Source organism: Alexandromys fortis, unplaced genomic scaffold, assembly GCF_014885135.2.
Source record: "Alexandromys fortis isolate MF-2015 unplaced genomic scaffold, M_Fortis_MF-2015_v1.1 scaffold_88, whole genome shotgun sequence".
NCBI classification, from domain to species: domain Eukaryota; kingdom Metazoa; phylum Chordata; class Mammalia; order Rodentia; family Cricetidae; genus Alexandromys; species Alexandromys fortis.
This window is the reverse complement of record NW_026067961.1, coordinates 7009585-7029265: the sequence shown is the minus strand read 5'-3', so window position 1 is coordinate 7029265 and position 19681 is coordinate 7009585. Positions and strand designations below refer to the sequence as shown.

General features: G+C 52.6%; 1 protein-coding gene and 1 pseudogene across 1 annotated transcript; one reads left to right on the top strand and one right to left on the bottom strand.

Annotated features, from left to right (window-relative positions):
* Positions 1-4178: 4178 nt before the first annotated feature.
* On the bottom strand, positions 4179-13544 carry Agtrap (angiotensin II receptor associated protein). The gene is made up of 5 exons (XM_050153388.1): positions 13403-13544; positions 8189-8223; positions 6689-6794; positions 5851-6046; positions 4179-4789 (listed from the first exon to the last, which is right to left on the bottom strand). Exons 1-5 carry the CDS (start codon positions 13427-13429, stop codon positions 4671-4673), a joined length of 483 nt encoding a protein of 160 aa, XP_050009345.1. The 5' UTR covers positions 13430-13544; the 3' UTR covers positions 4179-4670.
* A 344-nt stretch (positions 13545-13888) lies between these two features.
* LOC126508133 (ferritin light chain-like) lies at positions 13889-15112 on the top strand (annotated as a pseudogene).
* Positions 15113-19681: the final 4569 nt, after the last annotated feature.

Genomic DNA, 19681 nt, shown 5'->3' with positions numbered 1-19681 from the left:
TGACCCTAAGTTTGCTATGTATAGCCAAGGATGATCCCAAGTGCTGAGATTACTGGCTTGTGCTTCCACACCTAGTATAGTCTGTGCCGTGCTGGAGCGCGAACTCTGGGTTTTCTGCATGCTAGGATGCTAGGCAAGCACACTACAGAACCACATCGCCAGCCTTTTCCCTTTTCTTTTTTTCTCCCTCCGTCCCTTCCCCTCTACCTTATTCCTTCCTTCCCGAATTTAAATGCAGCGAGTCCTTCTATCATCCATGGCAGCATGCTGCCCACCCCTTACTCCCTGTGACCTGCATGTGCCCCTCCTGGCACCTACAGTCACTGTGTGTATTGAAGAGATGATGGTCCCTCCTATACACACGCAGCATACAGAATAGCCTGGCGCACAGCTGCGTTTATAAACGTGTGAAGTGACTGAACCACGCTAAACACCAGCTCAGCCATTAGCAGGAATTCTGTTTATTCTGCACCGCCGTCAGTCCTAAGATTGTTTCCCTGTTCTAGAAACGAAGCTACTGGGATTTAGAAAGACCACCAGCCGGTTGCACAGTCCCGCAGCTGGGCGGCTCTGCTGAGAGGGCTGGTTTGTAAGCGCGGGATGCCTCGCTTGCCACGCCCGTTTTTTAAGTCCCGCCCTCTCAGCCCCACGCCCCCATAAGGAGCCTCACTTTTCTCACCACAGGAGCCTGTGACCAGTTTCCTGCCCTCACTCTTCCTTGGGACCTTTCCTTTGACCAATCAGGTTTGAACCGGGAGGGGCTCCCTGCCTGGGACCGCTAACGACCACGTTGAGTGTGAGGTGGAAGAATTTCAAAGACGTGAGCGTGCTCGCCTAGCTCCGCCCCGCCCCCAGGGTGCCTTGCACGTTCGCAAGCAAAAGTTACAGATGCATGCATGTGCCTAGGTCCGAAAGAGCTGCACATGCAGCTGAGGTTCTGGCCGAAGACCTGCATCTCAGTTCCAAGGCATATGTCTATAAGCAGACTTCTTTTTGACATTGTGGTCTCCAGGCCGCAGGTCCTCCCCAGAAGTGGCTGGAAACCACGCCCCATCCTCTCTTCGGCACACTTTGCTATATTGGTCCATCACGCTTCCCTTCAAACCTCGAGCATTTTCCACACTGCAAGCCTCTGCTCCGCAGTGTACTCTGCAATGTGTGCTTTTTCTGTGACAGGCAAGAGAAAGGAGCCCGGACGCAAGTCACAAGGCTTATGCTGTTGGGTGGCCTTAGACAAATTCCCAAACTTTCTGTGACACCCACCCCACCCCCACCCCCGACACACACACCCCCCCTTTTTTTTTAAGTGGTGCTGGAGATTGAACCCACGATCTGTGCATGCTAGGTAGGATCTTTCCAACCGAATTAATCTCTAGCCTTCTTCCTACCCCTTTCTTCTAAGGCTGTGTCAAGCCAGGTGTGTGTGGTAGCACTTGGGAGGCAGAGGCCAGCGGGTCTGTGAGTTCCAGGCTAGCCAGCACTACATAGTGAATCCTGTAAAACAAGTAAGTTTAAAATAATAAAAACAAGGTTCAAAAACAAAACAAAACAAACCCATGTCAAGTATCTTTCTAAACCTTTTGACCACCTTCCTGCAACCTCATCTCATAAATGTAGGGGCCAGTGGGTTAGCTAAATATGGAACAGATCAGCCAAAGGAAGTTCTTTACTTCCAACCATTATCACCTGCCAGAGTAGGACTCAGCCATAAGTTTAATGGAGACCTGCGTCTCAGTAGTTTACCCTGAAGCAATACCTGGTTGCAGGAAGAACCACAAACTGAGGTTACCTGAGCACCACCCAAGAACAAACCATCCAAAGAAAATGCCTAACATTCCAACCACTGTAGATAGGATCACCTGCCAGCACACACTCCAGGACACCCCTAGACAAATGTCAGCCAATCAGGGGTCCTGAACCTCAGAAACCCCTTATCCCCACCTTTACTACTATAAAAACCCAACTCTAACTGAGCTCGGGGCTTTCTGTTTATTCCAATACATTGGACATGCAGAGAGACCGAGTTTGCAAACTTGCATAAAATAAAGGCTCTTTGCTTTTACATACGGGACTCGGTCTCCTTGTTGGCTTTTGGGGGACTTCACGAATTTGGGCATAACAGTAACCTCACTGAACCTCTATGTGTCTCCTGGCTGCTTTTCTGAGAGAGTCCTTAAAACTTGCCTTGCAGGCCACTGGTCCTCAAGTCTCTCTGCTGCATTGAGTTTCTGCTTTAAAGCCGAGTTTGTCACCTGTAGAAGTGGATGTCCTCTTTTTAAATTCCCAGTCGTCCCAGCCTCTATAAGCCCAGCCTCTATACAGCACATTCCAACTCTGAGATCCGCTCGCTCTAGCCCTTGCCCAAGGCTCCTCTTTCCAAGTCTGTGTGTGTCCCCAGATCAGTTTGAGAGCTGGGAACCCTGGGAGGCGTGGGGGAGGAGGGTAGAGGCACCGACAGACGGACTCTTTCATATTCTGGGTCATAGCTAATTCAGAATGTACAGAATTTTAGTCCATTTTCCAGTCACTGGGGCAGGAAAGCACTAAACTCTCTCCGGCCTCCAGTCTCAGAGCCGTCCACTGACCCCGCAGAGCGTCTCTGACTCACACAGCGCTTCACAGAATGGAGCCTGGGAGGGTACCTCCAGCCTTCTGAAATCCTGCAAAGGCACCCCCACGATGCTTACACAGGTGTTAAAGGAACAGCTATTTGTGTGGACTGGTCACCCTTCGTCTTGTGAGGTATCACAGCGATACATACAACAGGCTGTCACATTTATTGAACATCGGGGTGACACTGTTCTCAACCGTCGCTAGTCCGAGTCGCACGAGTCTTATCCTCACTTTAATTTACATTTTTATTGTGTGTGTGTGCCCAAGTGCCATGGCATCTACGTGGAGATGAGAAGACGGCTTTTAGGAGTAGCTTTCTCTTCTTGACCAATGAGAACACCCGGCTCCCCTGCTTTAGCCTCAATCTGCTCTGGAGAGCCCTTCGGGAGATGCCCCTCCTCTGGCCTTCCTAAAGTCAGTCAGGTGTGGGAACCTGGGACCAGGAGGACATGGTCGCAGGCTCTGTGACCTGGCCTAGCCCCTCCCTCACTTTCCGTCTCCACAAGCCTGACCTACTCTGAGGACGCGGGTACTGACCCCAGGCCTTCCTCCTGCTAGGAACTACAGGAACATGAGAAAACAACTCGGGTGTTCATCCTGTTCCCGTGAGCCTAGGTGCTTCCTCCTCCAATGTCCCTGCAATCGTGAACCTGACCATGTGTCCTAGGGTGTGTTTTCAAAATTCTGGGTTATTTTTAACATGTATTTTTTTTGTGTGTGGGGGGGCGACCTCACACCATGGCATGTGTGGAGTTTGAGGACAATTTTCGGAGCTCAGTTCCGGGAACCAAGCGCAGACCTCGAGGCTTGATAGTAGACGCCTTTTGTTTGCTGAGCGTCTCCCTGGGCCCTAGCTCATATTTTAGACCATGCTGCACACACTCTAAACAAACCTAAGGATTCTGAGAGGCTGAGGCACAACTAACGCCCTCTAGTGGTACATGCTGCTCTTCACCCCGTTTGCTCACACTAGGCTCAGTGAGGATGACAGCTGCTGTCACTCAGCCTCCCTGCCTGTCAACAGCCTCATGCTTCTGCACGCCCCTCACCTCCGCCTGTGGCTCCCACAAGTCTTCACGTATCTATCCCCAGGAACTGGCAGTTGAGTAACAGTGGGACCCTGGCTCTGCCATGTCAGGAGGCAGTCAACTGTGGTCAGAACACAGGGGTAGAGGAAACCACCCATGCCTTGCCTCATAGCTCAGTATTACAGCTGGCTCCAGGGGCAGTGCAGCTGGGTACCAGACACTCAGACCCCTGTCATTGGAGGTCATAACCACCTCTCTCCTAGAACATGTCAGCTGAGTGACAGAGCAAGATTTAGACCAGTGCCAGGTCATCTGAGTCAAAGGAGAGCGGCCACATGCCATGCTGACCAGCACTTCCTGTCTCTCCCATTGGCTGGAGGCAGGCCAGACCCATAGGGGGCCCTTCCTTCCACCAGGTCCAATATAAAGGGTGGCTCAACTCAGATTCACCCTGCAACTGATTCACAGGTGAAATCATAACCAAGAGGGTAAGCCAGATCCCAGCTGGGAGACGAAACATGGCTCAAACACAGCCCAGCCGTAGAACCCCTGAATTTTAATGCCAGGGCTCTGAAAGGAGCCTCTGCAGAGCTACTGCCTCCAGGCCTGGGGTCCCAGGCACCAATCCATCAGGCAGTGACAGGCACAGGGACTTTGCTCCTATGCAGGAGAGGTTGAGCAGGACCAGAAGCTCGCAGAGCCTCTAGGAAGGGCTGGACCATCTTAGGGCCTGAGAGGCCTGGCCCTGCAGCACTCTGCACTGCTCGGCAGGGGCATGGTATAGTTATGGAGCAGAAGGTGAAGAAAGCGACCGCAGGTCAAGCCAGGGGTTACAGGTACACTGAAGGGAGGGCTCCCTGGAGAGGTAAGGCTTGGCTCTTCTCAGCTGGGAAACCAGAGGATTATGACCTCCAAGGCACTCGGCGGCTCAGACCACATCTGTGGTGGGGAACGGAGGACACACCACTATAGGTCCAGAAAGGAGGTGACAAGCATCCTGCTGGGCACCAGGAAGACCAGGGGACAGCTTCAATACCCCCGCGGGGCAGCTTGGCTCTTGTCCTCCAGGTTGGCAAAGGGGGCTGCGGGTGAGTCTGATGAGTCAATTGTCTGGTAGGCACTGTGCTCCTGAGAAGGTCCGAAGAAACCTAGAGAACAGGGAAATGAGACCGTGGGGCCTTCTGCTGAGCACAGACACATCCAACCTAGGCCGTGGTTAGTGCTCGGCATCCTAATACCAACGGCAGCAGCAGAAGCCCTGACGCCATGCCATTAGCAGACAGTATCCACCCAATACTCATGTCTGTATAGGCACAGATTTGAAAATGAGGAACCTGAGGGTCAGAGAGACAACTGATTTGGTAGTATGTGGCTTGTATGTGACTTGAAATAGAGGACACTGGAGTTCAAACCTAAGTAGCAGGTCCTATGGTTCATGGCTACTGGCTGCTGTGCCACCTCTGCTCCCAGCAGCCCATCGGGAATCTACCCCTGGACCACAGGTTTCTCCTGCTCTCGGCCAGGCACAAGGATCCATGCATAGCACTGCATCTAGAAGCCCCAGAGCTTGGCACAGTTGCTATTCCCAGAAGGCTAAGGCTGAGGGTAAGGACAAGATGGAAGGCAGCCACGTCTCTCACACTCCTCCCCTGGCACATTTGTCCTGGGACGGTGAACAAGTCCCAAGGGCGGCAGGCTTCCAGCCTCTCATCTGTTCCCTCCACTCCTGGGCAGGTCTAGATGGTGCTGAGGTAATCCAGAGTGGGGAGCCACAGGCCACCTGGGGACCCTCCAGCTCCCCCAGGAGAACAGGGTCAGAGAGGACAGTGTGGGCTACGGCAGTGAAGAACAGGGCTCCCTTGGCCAACAGTAAAACCTGCTTGCCCAGGCGCGGCATCATCACTGCCTGCCTAGCACTGTGTCTGCCCGTGATGGGCACATCCCACAGGGCAGGAGAGCACAGCTTCAGAGCCAGGGCTAGGTGGAAACACAAGGAAGGAGTTGTTCCTGCAGCCACCTGCAGGCCCAAACCAGAGGCTGCCTGCTGCCCTTGGGAGCTGAACACCTTCCTGGCTTCTCACACGCTCTGGACTGAGGGAAGTCTGACAGCAGGAAGAGTCACACCAGACTGACAGTTGGGGCTCAGGGTTTTGCAGCAATGACTGCTTGCCTGATGGACCAGGGAGAGGCAGAACAGAGTAGGACTTACCTGGGCGGAGTGGGAGCTCACCCCCTCGCTCACGGTGCATGTGGTAGACGAGGCAGCAAGAGAAGGGCTTGAGCAGCAAGCTGAGGATGGCCATGCCGGCGCTGAAGCGCCCAGTGTCGTTAATGACAGAAGTTGGGTAGAAGATGCTGATGTAGATAATGTCCAGGAAGATGGTAACCACCAAGCCGCCAAGAAACTGCAAGAAACACCACCATGGGATCATGGGCACTGACACCATCCCCAGACCCCAAGTTCCCCTCACATATATCAGCCTGGAATAGATCTTATGATGACACCTGCATGTCCTAGGAGCAGGACACAGGAATCTGGCTCTAGCCTGTTGCCCCAGAATTCCCTACCCTCATTTCCTGCCACTAGGGACATGATGGAGGCCAACACTTGGCTCCAGAATTTGAGAGGGACAGTCCCTTGGTGTCGGTACCATTTGTTTATACTACTAGGAAACAAGGAAAAATCCCTCTGCAGTCCTAAGAAGCCATGGCCTCATTGTGAAAAGCTGGGCACCTCAGGTCAGTGTCAACTCTAAGCCCGTAAAGGAAGGGCACTCCCTCTTGTCCAGGCCTCCCAGTCCCATCCTTTTCCCCGAGAAGACAACCCTGAAGCAGGTCAGATTGCTTGGGAGGATAGCCAGTCTTGGGGTTCAGTGGCCTCCACCCTATGTGGTGGGGCGCTGTATAGTTAGCCCAGCTAGTGGCTCTCCATCCTGGGAGGCTTCCGTACAAGGCTTTAGAACAGAGGAAGAGAGAAGCCTGGGGTGGATATGGGGCACACGGATGAAGCTAGTTCCTTGCTCTCTCCTACCCCACTCCCTACTCACCATGCCTATGGCATCAATAGAGTCCGGCTGGGCTACAGCCCACACGCCCAGGGCCAGGATAGTGAAGTTGCTCCAGGCATAGGAGCCTGGGAACACTAAGCAGCCCCTGCACAGAAAGACACACCAATCAGGCCATCACCACCCTGAGCAGCCACAATTCCTTCCTCCTGCTCCAGGGCCTTAGTCTCCTGAGAACAGGCCACTGGCTTCCTGAATTGGCCTCATCCACCCTCTCCTGCTGGTACAGGGCCCGCAGCTCCTCTGTGCAGGTCTTACTGTCACTCTTGCCCCTCTGCTGGCACTTCTTGAGACAGCAAGCCGTGTGTGGGCCAGATCCTGTGATTCCTCCACGCCAACCTTCCTGGCAGTTCCCTGGCCTGTTTGGAATGCCGTCTATGCTGTGGTCTATGGGGCTCCCATGAGCCCCACCCTTACCTCCTGGCTGCCCCTGTAGCTTTGGTTTCCTGACTGTGCAGCCATTTCTTGTTATCTTGGAGCTCAAAGTTGCCTTAGATCCCCCAGCCTGACCCACAGCCTCCCTGCTGTCGATTTCAGGGCATCACTGTCAACTGATGTTTGCTTGCAGAGTGGCTTATCACAGTTAACATGGGGCTTTCCTGGGACCTGGCTCTGCCCCACACACTCTAAATCCATTCATTCACAGCTGCTTCTGGAGGGAGGTGTTCCCATGAGCCTCATTTCACAGATTCGGAGGCACACACCTAATAGGTGAGGCACCAAGAGCAGAACCAAGGAGAGTGGATAGCAAAACTGGCTGAGTTATACAGAAATGAGAATCTCAGGGAAGGGAAGCCAAGCCCAGACCCTGAGTTGAAGAGGTTTAGGGTAGAGGGTGAGGTGAGATGTGCCTGGGAGGAGCCACAGGCTCTGAGTGATGCTGGAGGAAATGGGAGGAGCCACAGGCTCTGAGTGATACCTGAGGAAGTAGGAGGAGCCACAGATACTGACTGAGTGATGCTGGAGGAGCTAGGGGGAGCCACAGGCTCTGAGTGATGCTGGAGGAGCTGGGAGAGCTACGAGGAGCCACAGGTGTCCTGGGTTTTTTGGGGACCTGAGAGCAGCAGGGCTGGGACTGGCAATTGGGCGATGAGGCCTGGTATTTTTTCCAGGCCTGTCTTAGCCTAGACACCAATGTGGGACCTCAGGGAAAGTGACCCCCTCCGCTGTTTACAGCACTCACAGCTTTGCTGGCACCCGCACAGCACTTCAAAGCCTGCAAAACACACGCGATCTCAGTGACTTGGTTTTGGCAGAGCAATCTTCCTGGAAGCTCCAGACACATGACAGAAAGTGACAGGGAAGGTCAAGTTGTATCCTGGAGCACCACATAGGGGTTTGGTTGGCACACACTACTGCAGGGGCCAATGGCAGCCCCAGCCCTGGGCAGATGGATTGGCCAATTGTGACTGGCTGAAACCCTGTAGGATGGGACCTGACCAGGCTGGCAGGAGATGCAGCCAGACACCCAGAGTCACTCACCAGGTTGTCAGCAGCCAGTGAACCATGAGGATAACCTACGGCACAAAGACAGGCATCGGTAAGTCTGCGAATGCAGTGTCACAGGGAGCACAGAGCGCACAGGAGACCCCTGCCTGGCAACTCCCAGGGTCTCACAAATGTCTTAAAGAAACCCCAGTAACAGCAAAGGGTCTGCGGTGAAGGAGAAAGATGAGCCCGCCTGGGAACTGGCACCTCTCCCCGGTCCTGTCCCTCTGGGAAGGCCGGGGCATGAGCTCTGGAATCAGAAGTTTGAATGGGAAAATGGGAGGGATCTCTAACATGGGGTGAGTTCTTAGGACACTGGGGCCAGTGCTGTGGGCTGAGGGGAAGGCAGCCACAGCAGTCACAGAAGGGAAGAGCAAGGAGGGCGGGCTAGGCCGGGTAGTGCTTGCCCAGCATGCCTGAAGCCCTGAGCCCAATTCCCACACTGAATACACCATGTAAATCAGGCAGAGTTGTGCACACCTGTAATCTCAGCACTTCAGAGGTGGAGGCAGGAAGACCGGAAGTTCAAGATCATCAACTACATAATGATTCGAGACTAACCGAGGCCTGAGGGGAGAGCTGGGAGAGGGTTGAGGAGCCAGTGGTAGTTGGCAACTCAGATTCAAGGTGAATGACTGTGGGGAGCTTGAGACTTCCCTGCAGGAGACATCACAAACATGTCCTCACGCCAAGGACAAAAATCCCTCTGGCCTGCTTGTATTTCTGTAACACCCTTTTACGGTGTTTGGCATCCCTGAAATCCCAGCCCTGGTTCTGGATAGAGGGCACTGCCCGGAGAGCTAGGACAGGAGGGCAGATGCCACAGAGGGCACTGTCAGCTGGAGTGGGCATCTGGGCTGAGTGCTGAGGATGAGCATAGTCAGGCCAGGCAGGGTGCCAGGACCAGCCCCATGAGTGGGAGGAGGGCGTGGCCCAGGCAGAGGCTTACTGGAGGACAGGGCAGTGCACTGGACCAGAGCCGACAGGGGGATCCCTGGGCTCACTGGCCAACTAGTCTAGCTCAATCAGTGAGCCCCATGTTCAGGGTGAGACATGAGACTCATAGGGGTTTGTTGGCTGTCAGCCGAGCCCTAGAGTCAGTGAGAGACCCCGTCTCAAGTGAGTATGGCAGAGAGTGAGTGCAGGGCACCATGGGAGGGGAACCCGATCAAGAGACTAAGCTTCAAGGTGGGCATGATGGCACACACCTTTAATCCCAGTACTTAGGAGGAAGAGGTAGGTGGGTCTCTGTGAGTTCAAGGCCAGCCTGGTCTATAAAGCAAGTACAGGACAGTTGGGGTTGTTACACTGAGAAACCCTTTCTGGGTGGGGATGGGGGAAGACTAAGCCTCTCCTGCCTTAGTTTCTCCATCTTTGTAATAGGAATATAATCAGCCGTCAGAGAGGACTTCCAAGAAAGCTGCAGGGAGAAACAGAATCAAATGACCCAGCCCTTCCTGGAAGTTCACGGGGGGGGGGGGGGGGGGGGGGGGGGGGGGGGGGGGGGGGGGGGGGGGGGGGGGGGGGGGGGGGGGGGGGGGGGGGGGGGGGGGGGGGGGGGGGGGGGGGGCAGTGGCCGGTTGTGAGCACAGACCAGTCCCTGCTAGCTCTTACTCAGGGAAATAGGCTTCTCAAACAGAAACTGTTCAGGCCAGGCCAAAGCAGGAAGGGAGCCTGAGCTGGCTTTCACAAGAGCTCAGCCACAGCAGGCTGTCTGGCTCTTCCCCAGACAAGGCCAACAGACCAGGGGTCACTGGGTGCTGGATGGGGAATATGGGCCCCCCTCTGTGTGATGGGATGGTGTGTATCTCCACAGAGAGAGGAGAGCATCTATTCCGAGGGAACCTTGACTTCAGGGAAGCAGGTCCTTGCCAGGTCTTACAACTGCCATCCCCACGCCTGCCCACCTCCCTCCTGGGTGGAAGCCTCAGTCTGCAGTAACTCCCACCCAAGCTCCACCTGCTCCTTGAGCCCACCCCAAGGAACCCACTGCTCACTCTGTCTACAGGACCAAATGGAGACTCACGCTGCAGAGACCCAGCTCACTAGATCCAGTAAGAATGCCCAACAGTGGCTCAGATGCAAAGGCAAGATCAAGACCACCTGTCCTGAGTTTTCTTTGTTTCAGGAACTTGTTTTCAGTTCTGAGATGGGTTTGTTTGTCGTCGTGTCCCCCGCCCCCCCCCCCCCCAGACAGGGTTTCTCTGTGTAGCCCTGGCTGTCCTGGAACTCGCTATTAGGCCAGGCTGGTCTCGAACTCACACAGAGACCAGACCCACTTGCCTCTCTGCCTCCCAAGTGCTACACCGCAGTACATGCCAAGATGTACACCGCAGCCCCCCTCCGCCCCCTCCCCCACCGGGGCACATCTGGTCTGAATGTCTGAATTTTTAATACCCCCCCCAGGCACCAGAAGGCACAGCCTATTTTCCACCCCTTTTTACAATGATACAAAACTGATACAAAGTCACACAGATAACTCGGTGTCCAAGCCTGGCCCCAAAACCACTCCGTCCACTGTCAGGATCTGCAAGGCCAGGGGCAGGGCAGAGGAAAGTGAAGTTTAACTTAGAAAAGGGTGGGTCAGCAGAAGTCCAGTGGCCATGAGGTTAACCCTTTGTTTGGGGCTGTGGACTGCGGCTCAGTGGGAGAGAACTTGCCAGGCAAGTGGTACCCTATGACAAGAAAACAAAACAAGCCTTTACTATTCCCTGAGGAGGAGAAGGTGGGGACTTCCCAGACCTCAACTTAATACATCCTGGTGTGTCCTGTGCAAACACTTGGTGGCCTGATGGATAAGACGGTAGGATGCCCCAGGACAGCTGAATTCAAGGGCTACCCAGGAGGAGGGCCAGGTCCTGCCTGCCCTGATCATCTGGCAGACTTTGGCATCAAAGCCATGGGACCGACCATCCACAGACGAACCTGGTTAAGTCTCCTGACCTCATACAACTGCCACCTGCTTGTCAGCATGACGGGGATAAGATAATCACGCTCCTCGGCTCAGGAGGACAGGGGTGGGAGGAGGGGACAGAGGTTAGTATAGCACTCAACACACGGGCCTCATGACCACTGTCGGCTTCCCCACCACTGGCTCCTCCAGCTTGGACCACAGGTCTAGTCCAACCTGAGCGGCTTCAGCTCAGCTCCTGCAAGCTTCCAGTGGGGCCCAGTTTGGGACAGACTTCCTTCACAGAGCCTGGGACAACTGTTTCTTTTCACCTCCCCCCACACACACCTAGTGCACTCCAGCTGTGCTGGGCAAACCGCGTCTTTAAGGACACAGGGTGGAGCTGAAAGGGGGCAGCCACTGTGTCCCAGCTGCCCTCCATAGGGTACAGATCTTGCAGACAAAATGACCAGCACTCAGGCTCATTCTGAATTTCAGATTATGGATAATTCAGTATGTCCCCAACACCGAGAGACACAATAAAACGCTGTCATTGATGCGAAGCCCAATGACTGGACGTCCCTCCTACGTGTTAACTCACAATCTCTGGCGGGCACTCGCTTCTAACTGGTCCTGGCTAAGATCCATGGAGACACAGGGCTTGTCAATCAGATCAGGGGAGGGCCCAGTCTCTGCATCCTGGGGCCTAAAGCCCATCTAACTCACACTTGTGATGGACGCTCTGGGCCTATCAGGCTCTAAACGTCGACACAGGCCATCAAAACCAGTTAGTCCCAAGTAACCCCGAACCTGGGAATGTCAAGCCCTGGAGCTGGGTCTTTGGGGGTTCAAATCCTGACTGCACCATTTAGTTCTTGGGGGACCCTGGCAATTTCCTTACATGACCTAAGCTGAAGTTTACATCTCTCTAAGAGACTGGCCAGGTGTAGTGGTGCAGGCCTTTCATCCCAGCACTCAGGAAGCAAGAGCAAGCAGATCTGTGTGGGACAGTGAGTCCCAGGCCAGGCAGAACTAGATGACCCTGACTCAAAGCAGAAACAAGTGAGATCAGCAAGCAACACAAGCTGGGGGGCGTGGCTCCATCGGCAGAGTGCTTTAGTATGCAAGAAACTCGGGGCTGCATCCCCAGGACTGCATAACAGGCCTGCAAGCCCCGTACTGGAGAGGCGGAAGCTGGAGGATCAGAAGTTTCAGGTCATCCTCAGCTACGTAGGAAGTCCAAGGCAGGTCTGAATAAAACATATCGGCCCATAAACACCAGCTCCTTTCTCACCCTTTCCTATGGCTTATTATTATTGTTTGTGCGTGGCACTAGGATGAAGCCCAGGCCTGGTGTGGGTTACTCAAACGCTCTCCCACTGGGACTAATGCTGTCCTCTTAATTATTTGGGGGCAGGCTCAAGCAGAATAAGGAAGGCAGCGCCTGACCTCCACTGCTCCCACAGTCAGTAGCGAAAGCTACAAGCCCTGCAGCAGCCCGTAAACCTCTCCGCGGCTAAGGGGTCCGCCCATGCCCAATCCTTTGCGCCTATCATACCTCCCTTCAGCTGCTGGCCAGGAGTTTAGGAATGAGAAACCGGGCAGTGTAAGTCACAGCTTAGCCCAACTGTGGAGTTACACCGCTGCTCCAAAACCACCTAGCTCTTAGGTCCCTTTGATCTCAGACACCAAAGGGTGCTAAATCCTTTGACACCTGGGAGTCTAAGGGTTTCACGGAGCCTGCACCAAGGCCCAAGATGGCCGGTTTAGGTCCAAGTCCACGCCCCTCTGACCGAAACTGAGAGGCCAGCCCCTCTGCTGCAAACCAGAAGGGCTGAGAAAGAAAAAGTAAGAACCCGGGAAATGAAGACACCGTGGGCAGCCCCGCTGCCCGGGGCCCAGCCCAGGCTTTGGGTTTTTTGCTTTTAAGAAACTTCTGCAGTTCCTGCTTCTTAACTATGAAAGAAGGACGCTGCATGCGGAAATTTGGGAGAAACAATTGTTTGGGGACACTGGATTTCTCCAATCCTGTGCTAACACACAGAGGGACGCAGCGGGACTGCACTGGAGGGGGTCTGACCTCTCAGGAGGAGAGGAGTCCCTGTCCTGCTGCTGGGGGACAGGAGGAGCGCAGGTCCGGGCTGTCCGGGTCCCGTGCCAGCCTGGGTCTGTCCGGGAGGGGTGGCCCTGTCGGTCTCTGTCCCCAGGTGTCCCTCTCGGTGTCCACTGCCTCCTCCCTTGGGCTCTGCACCTTCCCTTCTGCTCCGACTCCGTTCCCCAGGCTCCTGAACCCCCGCCCGCCCCGGCCGCGCGGCCACCTTCAAGTTCACGGCGGGCAGCTCCATCCCGACCCCGGCGGAGGGCACCTGCACGACGGCCGCGGGGACTCCTGGGCTCCGAACTCGGGAACAAACTTCCCGGCCCCGCCCGTCACGTTGCGCCAGCACCAACCGTGGCTTGGCGGTGAGCCACGTGAGGCCAACTCGCGCGGCCACGTGACTGCAGCCGGTTGCTAGGAGACAGCGTCTAGCAGTTGGCTCTTGCTGCAAGGCTCAGGCTCCCGCCACAGCCTAGGCCTCAGCCAGCAGCTGGGCTGCGAGCAGAAAGTTGAGAATTCTGCAGCCTGGGGGCAATGAACTGCCTAAGTGGTTCTTGGTGAGGATCACCTGCAGTCAGGAGAGCCTGGGGCAGCCAGGCAGGAACTGCTGGGGTGATAACAGCTGGTGTCTGCCCCTGGACAGCCTCTCTCCTCCTTTCTGCCCTTGTACAAGGGTTAGTACAATTCCTATCTCCTTATCCTTGTGATGGCCGGTGTGTAAACGGTGAGGCCTGGAGGGATGATTCCATGGTTAAGAGCACCTGTTCTTTCTCAGAAGACTTGGGTTCAGTTCCCAGCACCCACGTGGCAGCTCACAACCGTGTACATATGATCCTACCGCCCTCCTCTGTCCTCCGCAGGCACCAGACACACACAGAGCATGCAGGCAAAACATTCAAACACAGGGCTGGAGAGATGGCTCAGAAGTTAAGAGCATTGCCTGCTCTTCCAAAGGTCCTGAGTTCAATTCCCAGCAACCAAATGGTGGCTCACAACCATCTGTGATGGGTGCCCTCTTCTGGCTTGCAGGTATACACACACAGACTATTGTATACATAATAAATAAATAAACAAACATTCATACACATAAGATAAAAGAAATAAATCTGAAATAATTCAAAGCCCAGTTCTTACTGTGTTAAATTTCTCCTTCAAGCTTATTGGATTTCAAGGGACTTGATTAAAATACATTTTAAAAAAATAAAAGAAGGCAGCCCTCGGAGATCCGGTGGATCTGTGTCTTGCTTCAACAGTGTTTGGAGGGAACAGACCGGGGGCCTCCCTTTGTTAGCTTCCACCGTTCCTCATCCTCTCCAGTCGCAGCCTCTGGGACCATCATCTCGCTGCCTTCAGCTCCTAGGACCAGCCAGCACTGTCTCTGCGGGTAGCTCCAGACTGCGTCTCAGCCACGACCTCCCAGATTCGTCAGAATTATTCCACTGAAGTGGAGGCTGCCATGAACCGCCTGGTCAACCTGCACCTGCGGGCCTCCTACACCTACACCTACCTCTCTCTGGACTACTATTTTGATCTGGATGACGTGGCTCTGGAGGCCGTAGGCCACTTCTTTTGTGAATTGGCCAAGGAGAAGCACGAGGGTGCTGAACAATCGCGCGGAGGCCGTGCATCCTTTCAGAATGTGCAGAAGCCATCTCAAGATGAGTGGCGTAAAACCCAGGAGGCCATCTCTGTGACTTCCTTGAAAGCCACTTCCTGGATGAGGAGGTGAAGGTCATCAAGAAGATGGGCAACCACCTGACCAACCTCTGCAGGTTGGCTGGGCCCCAGGCATCTCTGGGCGAGTACCTCTTTGAGCGGCTCACTCTCAAGCATGACTAGGAGGCCTCTCCTTCTGAGGGGCTCCCACCTCTGCTCTGTCCCAGCCCACCTCAGGATCTTTACCCGAACCTCTCAAGAAGCCACTAGGCAGCTTTGTAACGCCCTGGAGCCCCTCTCAAGTCTTGGGCCAAGTAAAAATAAAGCCATTTGAAACAGCAAGAGAAAGAGAGAAGAAAAGAGTAGGTACAGTGAGTGGAGCCAGCAAAATAACAGTACTTGGGAGGCCGAGGAAAGAACATCATGAGACGGGACAGGCACCAAAGCTACAGAGAAACCCTGTCTCGAAAAACAAAACAAAACATAACAAAAAAAAGAACATCATGAGATCAAAATCTGCCCGGTTTAAACAAAGTAATACCGTGTTTATTTCATATTTCTTTCTTTATTTTGTGGGGTGGGTGGATACATCAGACACCATGAGTGCGGAGCTGAGAAGACAGCTTGGGGAGTTGGTTCGATCCTTCCATCCAGGGTTTTGAAGCCTGGGTAAGTAAAGGAAGACAGGAGACAGAAATCAAGAAAAAGATTTTCAAGCTAATGGCTGAATAGCCTCAACCGCTAGGGAAGCAGAGACAGGAGGACTCCTGGAGCCCAGCAGTTCAACCTGGGCAACAGAGTGAGACCTTGTCTAAAAGGAGGGGGTCGGGGCTCAGTGTCATAGCATCTGTCTATCACGCTTCAATCCCTAGCATTGGCAAAGGATGTTATCAGAGCCTACGTAAACCTCCGAATGACCGGATGGTGCCTGGTGTTTTCTCCATGACCGACAATGCATGCAAGCTTTTGTACCATCAATGTACAAGAAGTCAGTCACGTGCCCTCTGCTTACTGGGATAGCCAAAGTTCAAGAACATTCAAGCATGCCTTTAATCCCAGCACTTGGAAGGTGGATTACTGTGAGTTCAAGGCCAGCATGGTCTACAAAGAGAGTTCCAGGACAGCCAGGACTGTTACACAGAGAAACCCTATCTCAAAAAAAGAAAAAAAAAAAGAGAGAGAGAGAGAAAAGTTCGAGAACATTCTGTCTGGACGTGTCTGGACAGTTAGCAGAAACTCTGCCCAGCTGAGCCTCCATTTGTGCTAAGCCGACTGGAAGGATAAGGGGTTGCCCTGCCTGGGCTCCCGGGTGTGGGTCCTCTCAGCGGACAGCTGCAACTTGCTCTGCTCTCCAGAAGGATAGAAGCCGTTATAGGAACTCATAAAACTGCCTCAGTGGGAGCCAGGCGGTGGTGGCGCACGCCTTTAATCCCAGCACTTGGGAGGCAGAGGCAGGCAGACCTCCATGAATTTGAGGCTAGCCTGGTCTACAAGAGCTAGTTCCAGGATAGGCTCCAAAGCTACAGAGAAGCGCTGTTGCAAAAAGACAAAAACAAAATAAAACCTGCCTTAGTGGACACATGGTGACATCCAGACAACCCCACAGTTCCTCAGAGAGAAAGGATTTTTTTCTAGGTAGATGGGAGGAGTTTGGGGAGGGGCAGGCCTAGTTTAAAGCCCAGTTTGAAAGCACAGCCCCTCAGTCCAGGAGGAAGGCCAGCCACAAGTCTGCCATTGTGATAGACAGCTATTCTATTTGTTCCTAGGCAGAATGTTTCTCTACAGCCCAGGCTGGCCTTGAACTCGAGAGTGCCCTCTTCTAGCCTCCTAAGGGCTGGGATTACAGGTATTCGCCTTTACATCTGTCTAATTATGGTTCATTTAACGGATATAAAAATTATACACAAGAGGCAGGCGGATCTCTGTGAGTTCGAGGCCAGCCTGGTCTACAAGAGCTAGTTCCAGGACAGGAACCAAAAAGCTATGGAGAAACCCTGTCTCGAAAAAAAAAAAAAAATTATACACAGCCGGCTCTGGTGGCACAGGCCGGTGAAGGAGGCAGAGGCAGGTGGATCTGGAGTTCGAGGCCAGCCAGGACTACACATTTNATGTGGTACATTTACACAATGGAGTACTATATAGCAGAAAAAAATAACATCTTGAATTTTGCAGGAAAATGGAGCTAGAAAACATTATTTTGAGTGAGGTAACCCAGACACAGAAAGACAATTATCACATATACTCACTCATAGGTGGTTTTTAAACATAAAGCAAAGAAAGCCAGCCTACAAACCACAATCCCAGAGAACTTAGACAACAAGTGGACACTAAGAGAGACTGAGATAGATCTAATCTACATGGGAAGTAGAAAGTAGAAAAAGACAAGATCTCCTGAGTAAATTGGGAGCATGGGGACCTTAGGGGAGGACTGAAGAGGGGAGAGAAGAGGCAGGGAGGGGAGCAGAGAAAAATATAGAGCTCAATAAATATCAATTAAAAAAAAAAACAAAAAAAGATATTAACAAATAAACAACCAAAACCAGGCAGACACCAATGCTTTAGTCTTTTTGTTTCACCCTGAAGACAACCCTAGCCCACCCTGTGCTACGCATAAGGAGAGGGAATAGTCTTAAATGACTTGACCAACCAAAGGAACTGGATAACCTCAGGCACAGACAAGTGGGAAATCCCAGGAAAGGAAGTGCCAAAATGGAGAAGCACCGTGTTCTGTATAGAAACTACTCAGCTCTCTAGCAGACCTCTGTGTAACTGATAGACTCTAAGCAGCCCTGCTAAAGAATAAAACCAGTATTTGGTCTATGGGCATTCCTTAAAGAAGTAAATTAGAATGAAGTGCCTGTGTAACTTATACATTCACGATGTCCAGGATATAATTCAAAATTATTCACTTAGGGGAAGGTGTGAGGATGACAGCAAAAACCCAATCTCGGGGAAAACATCTCAAAATTGAAAGCCTTAACTTGGAACTGTACTGAGTTGTGAGGTGTCAGCATTACAGGGAACTATGGGCCGTCACCCAGGTGAAAATGAGAGGCCTACTCTGAGTTGTACGTCTCAGTCTCAGCTCAAACCAACTTCTGTGCTTATGGCCATTTGCATGGCAGGGCTCCAACAGTATGGTCAAAGACGAGACCTGGCAGATAGTGAACACGGGCAACTCTAACAAACAGGTGCTTTCTTTGGAAAATGTGATGGGATAAGGAGACTAGAGAGAGAGGGAACACTTGGTTTTCTTCAGGAGGCTTTGACTGCAGTACCCACATCAAGACAACCCACAACTGCCTGTAGTTCAGGCTCAAGAGCCTAGATCCACTTCCTACTCAGAAGGCACTTGCCCTCGCTTGCACCTGCCTAGCCACAGACACATGATGTAAAATAAAGAAAATGGATATGCTCAAAGTTTCTCTCAAGAAAAGAATTTTCTGGGGCTGGAGAGTTGGCTCAGAGGTTAAGAGCATTGCCTGCTCTTCCAAAGGTCCTGAGTTCAATTCCCAGCAACCACACGGTGGCTCACAACCATCTGTAACGAGGTCTGGCCTGCATACATATATTGTATATATAATAAATAAATATTTTAAAAAAAATTATACACAATGTGATGTTCCCATACATGGATATATCCTGTAATGTTGAATTTTTGATTATGTTTATTTAGTTTCTGTGTCTATATGTAGGCAAGCTTGTCACGGCTCCTGTGTAGAGGTAAGAGGACCAGCTTCCTTGAGTTGATCCTCACCTTTCCACCTTGTTTTTAAGGCAACCCCGCTCTTGTGTTTTCTGAGTACTCCAGGTACTCAGAAAATCTGGGAGATTCTCCATTCTCCATTTCCCAGTTTCTGTAGGAAAGCGGGGATTAAGGATGCACGTAGGTGGACTTTTCTGTCCCACCAACCAGCTCCCAAATAACCACATAGAGACTTATTATTAATTATAGATGCTCCAGCAACATTATAAATGCCCGCCTTCCTTCTGCCATGCTTCCCACTATGATGGTCACGGATTCTAATGCTCTGGAACCATGACCTCAGTAAATACTTTCTAAGTCACCTTGGTCATGGTGTCTCTTCGCGGCAATAGAAAAGCAATTAAGAATACACACACCGCAAAGGAACAAAGAAACAAATCAACCAATGCACTCATAGGGTCCTGCCCCACATGCAGAAGGAAGAGTGTTGCAGAGGCCAAGGAGCGTCTAAACAGACAGGCCCTGCAGGCCTCCTTAGAGTGTCACCGTTAGGTCAGACCCTTCCCCTCACATTCCCCCACACGTCCATGACTGTGTGCATTCAAGGTGCCTGACAGAAAGACAGGCAGCTCCCCGGGTCTTTGGGTCTTTGTTTTTGAAAGTTCCCAGGTCATATTGACCTCGGGTTAACTACATTATGTCATGCTTTTTGTATGTCAGGCGAGCATCGTCACTGTGTAAAGAGAACACAGGCCAGGCCAAGATGAAAGGGATGGAGCCAGGCCAGATCTGTGGACGGTCCCTGCTGTTCTCACAGGCACTGTCTTCTTCCCAGTCAGCCGGGGCCAGAGGTGGGAGGGGACACATGAAGAGCCAGCCAGCTGGGCAGCTGGAGTAGCATGCAGTGAGCACACAGAGGAACAAAGGAAAAGGAAACTAGCTGTTCTCAGAGGAGCCAGGGTTCCTGCCATGACCTGCTCCTGGCTGTGGAATGACAAATGGCCCCACATCCCATAAGGTTCCAGAGCCAGTCACTCAGTAAACGTACTTTTTACTTTTGGAATTTAATTTTAAATCCTCTCTCTCTCTCTCTCTCTCTCTCTCTCTCTCTCTCTCTCTCTCTCTCTCTCTCTCTGT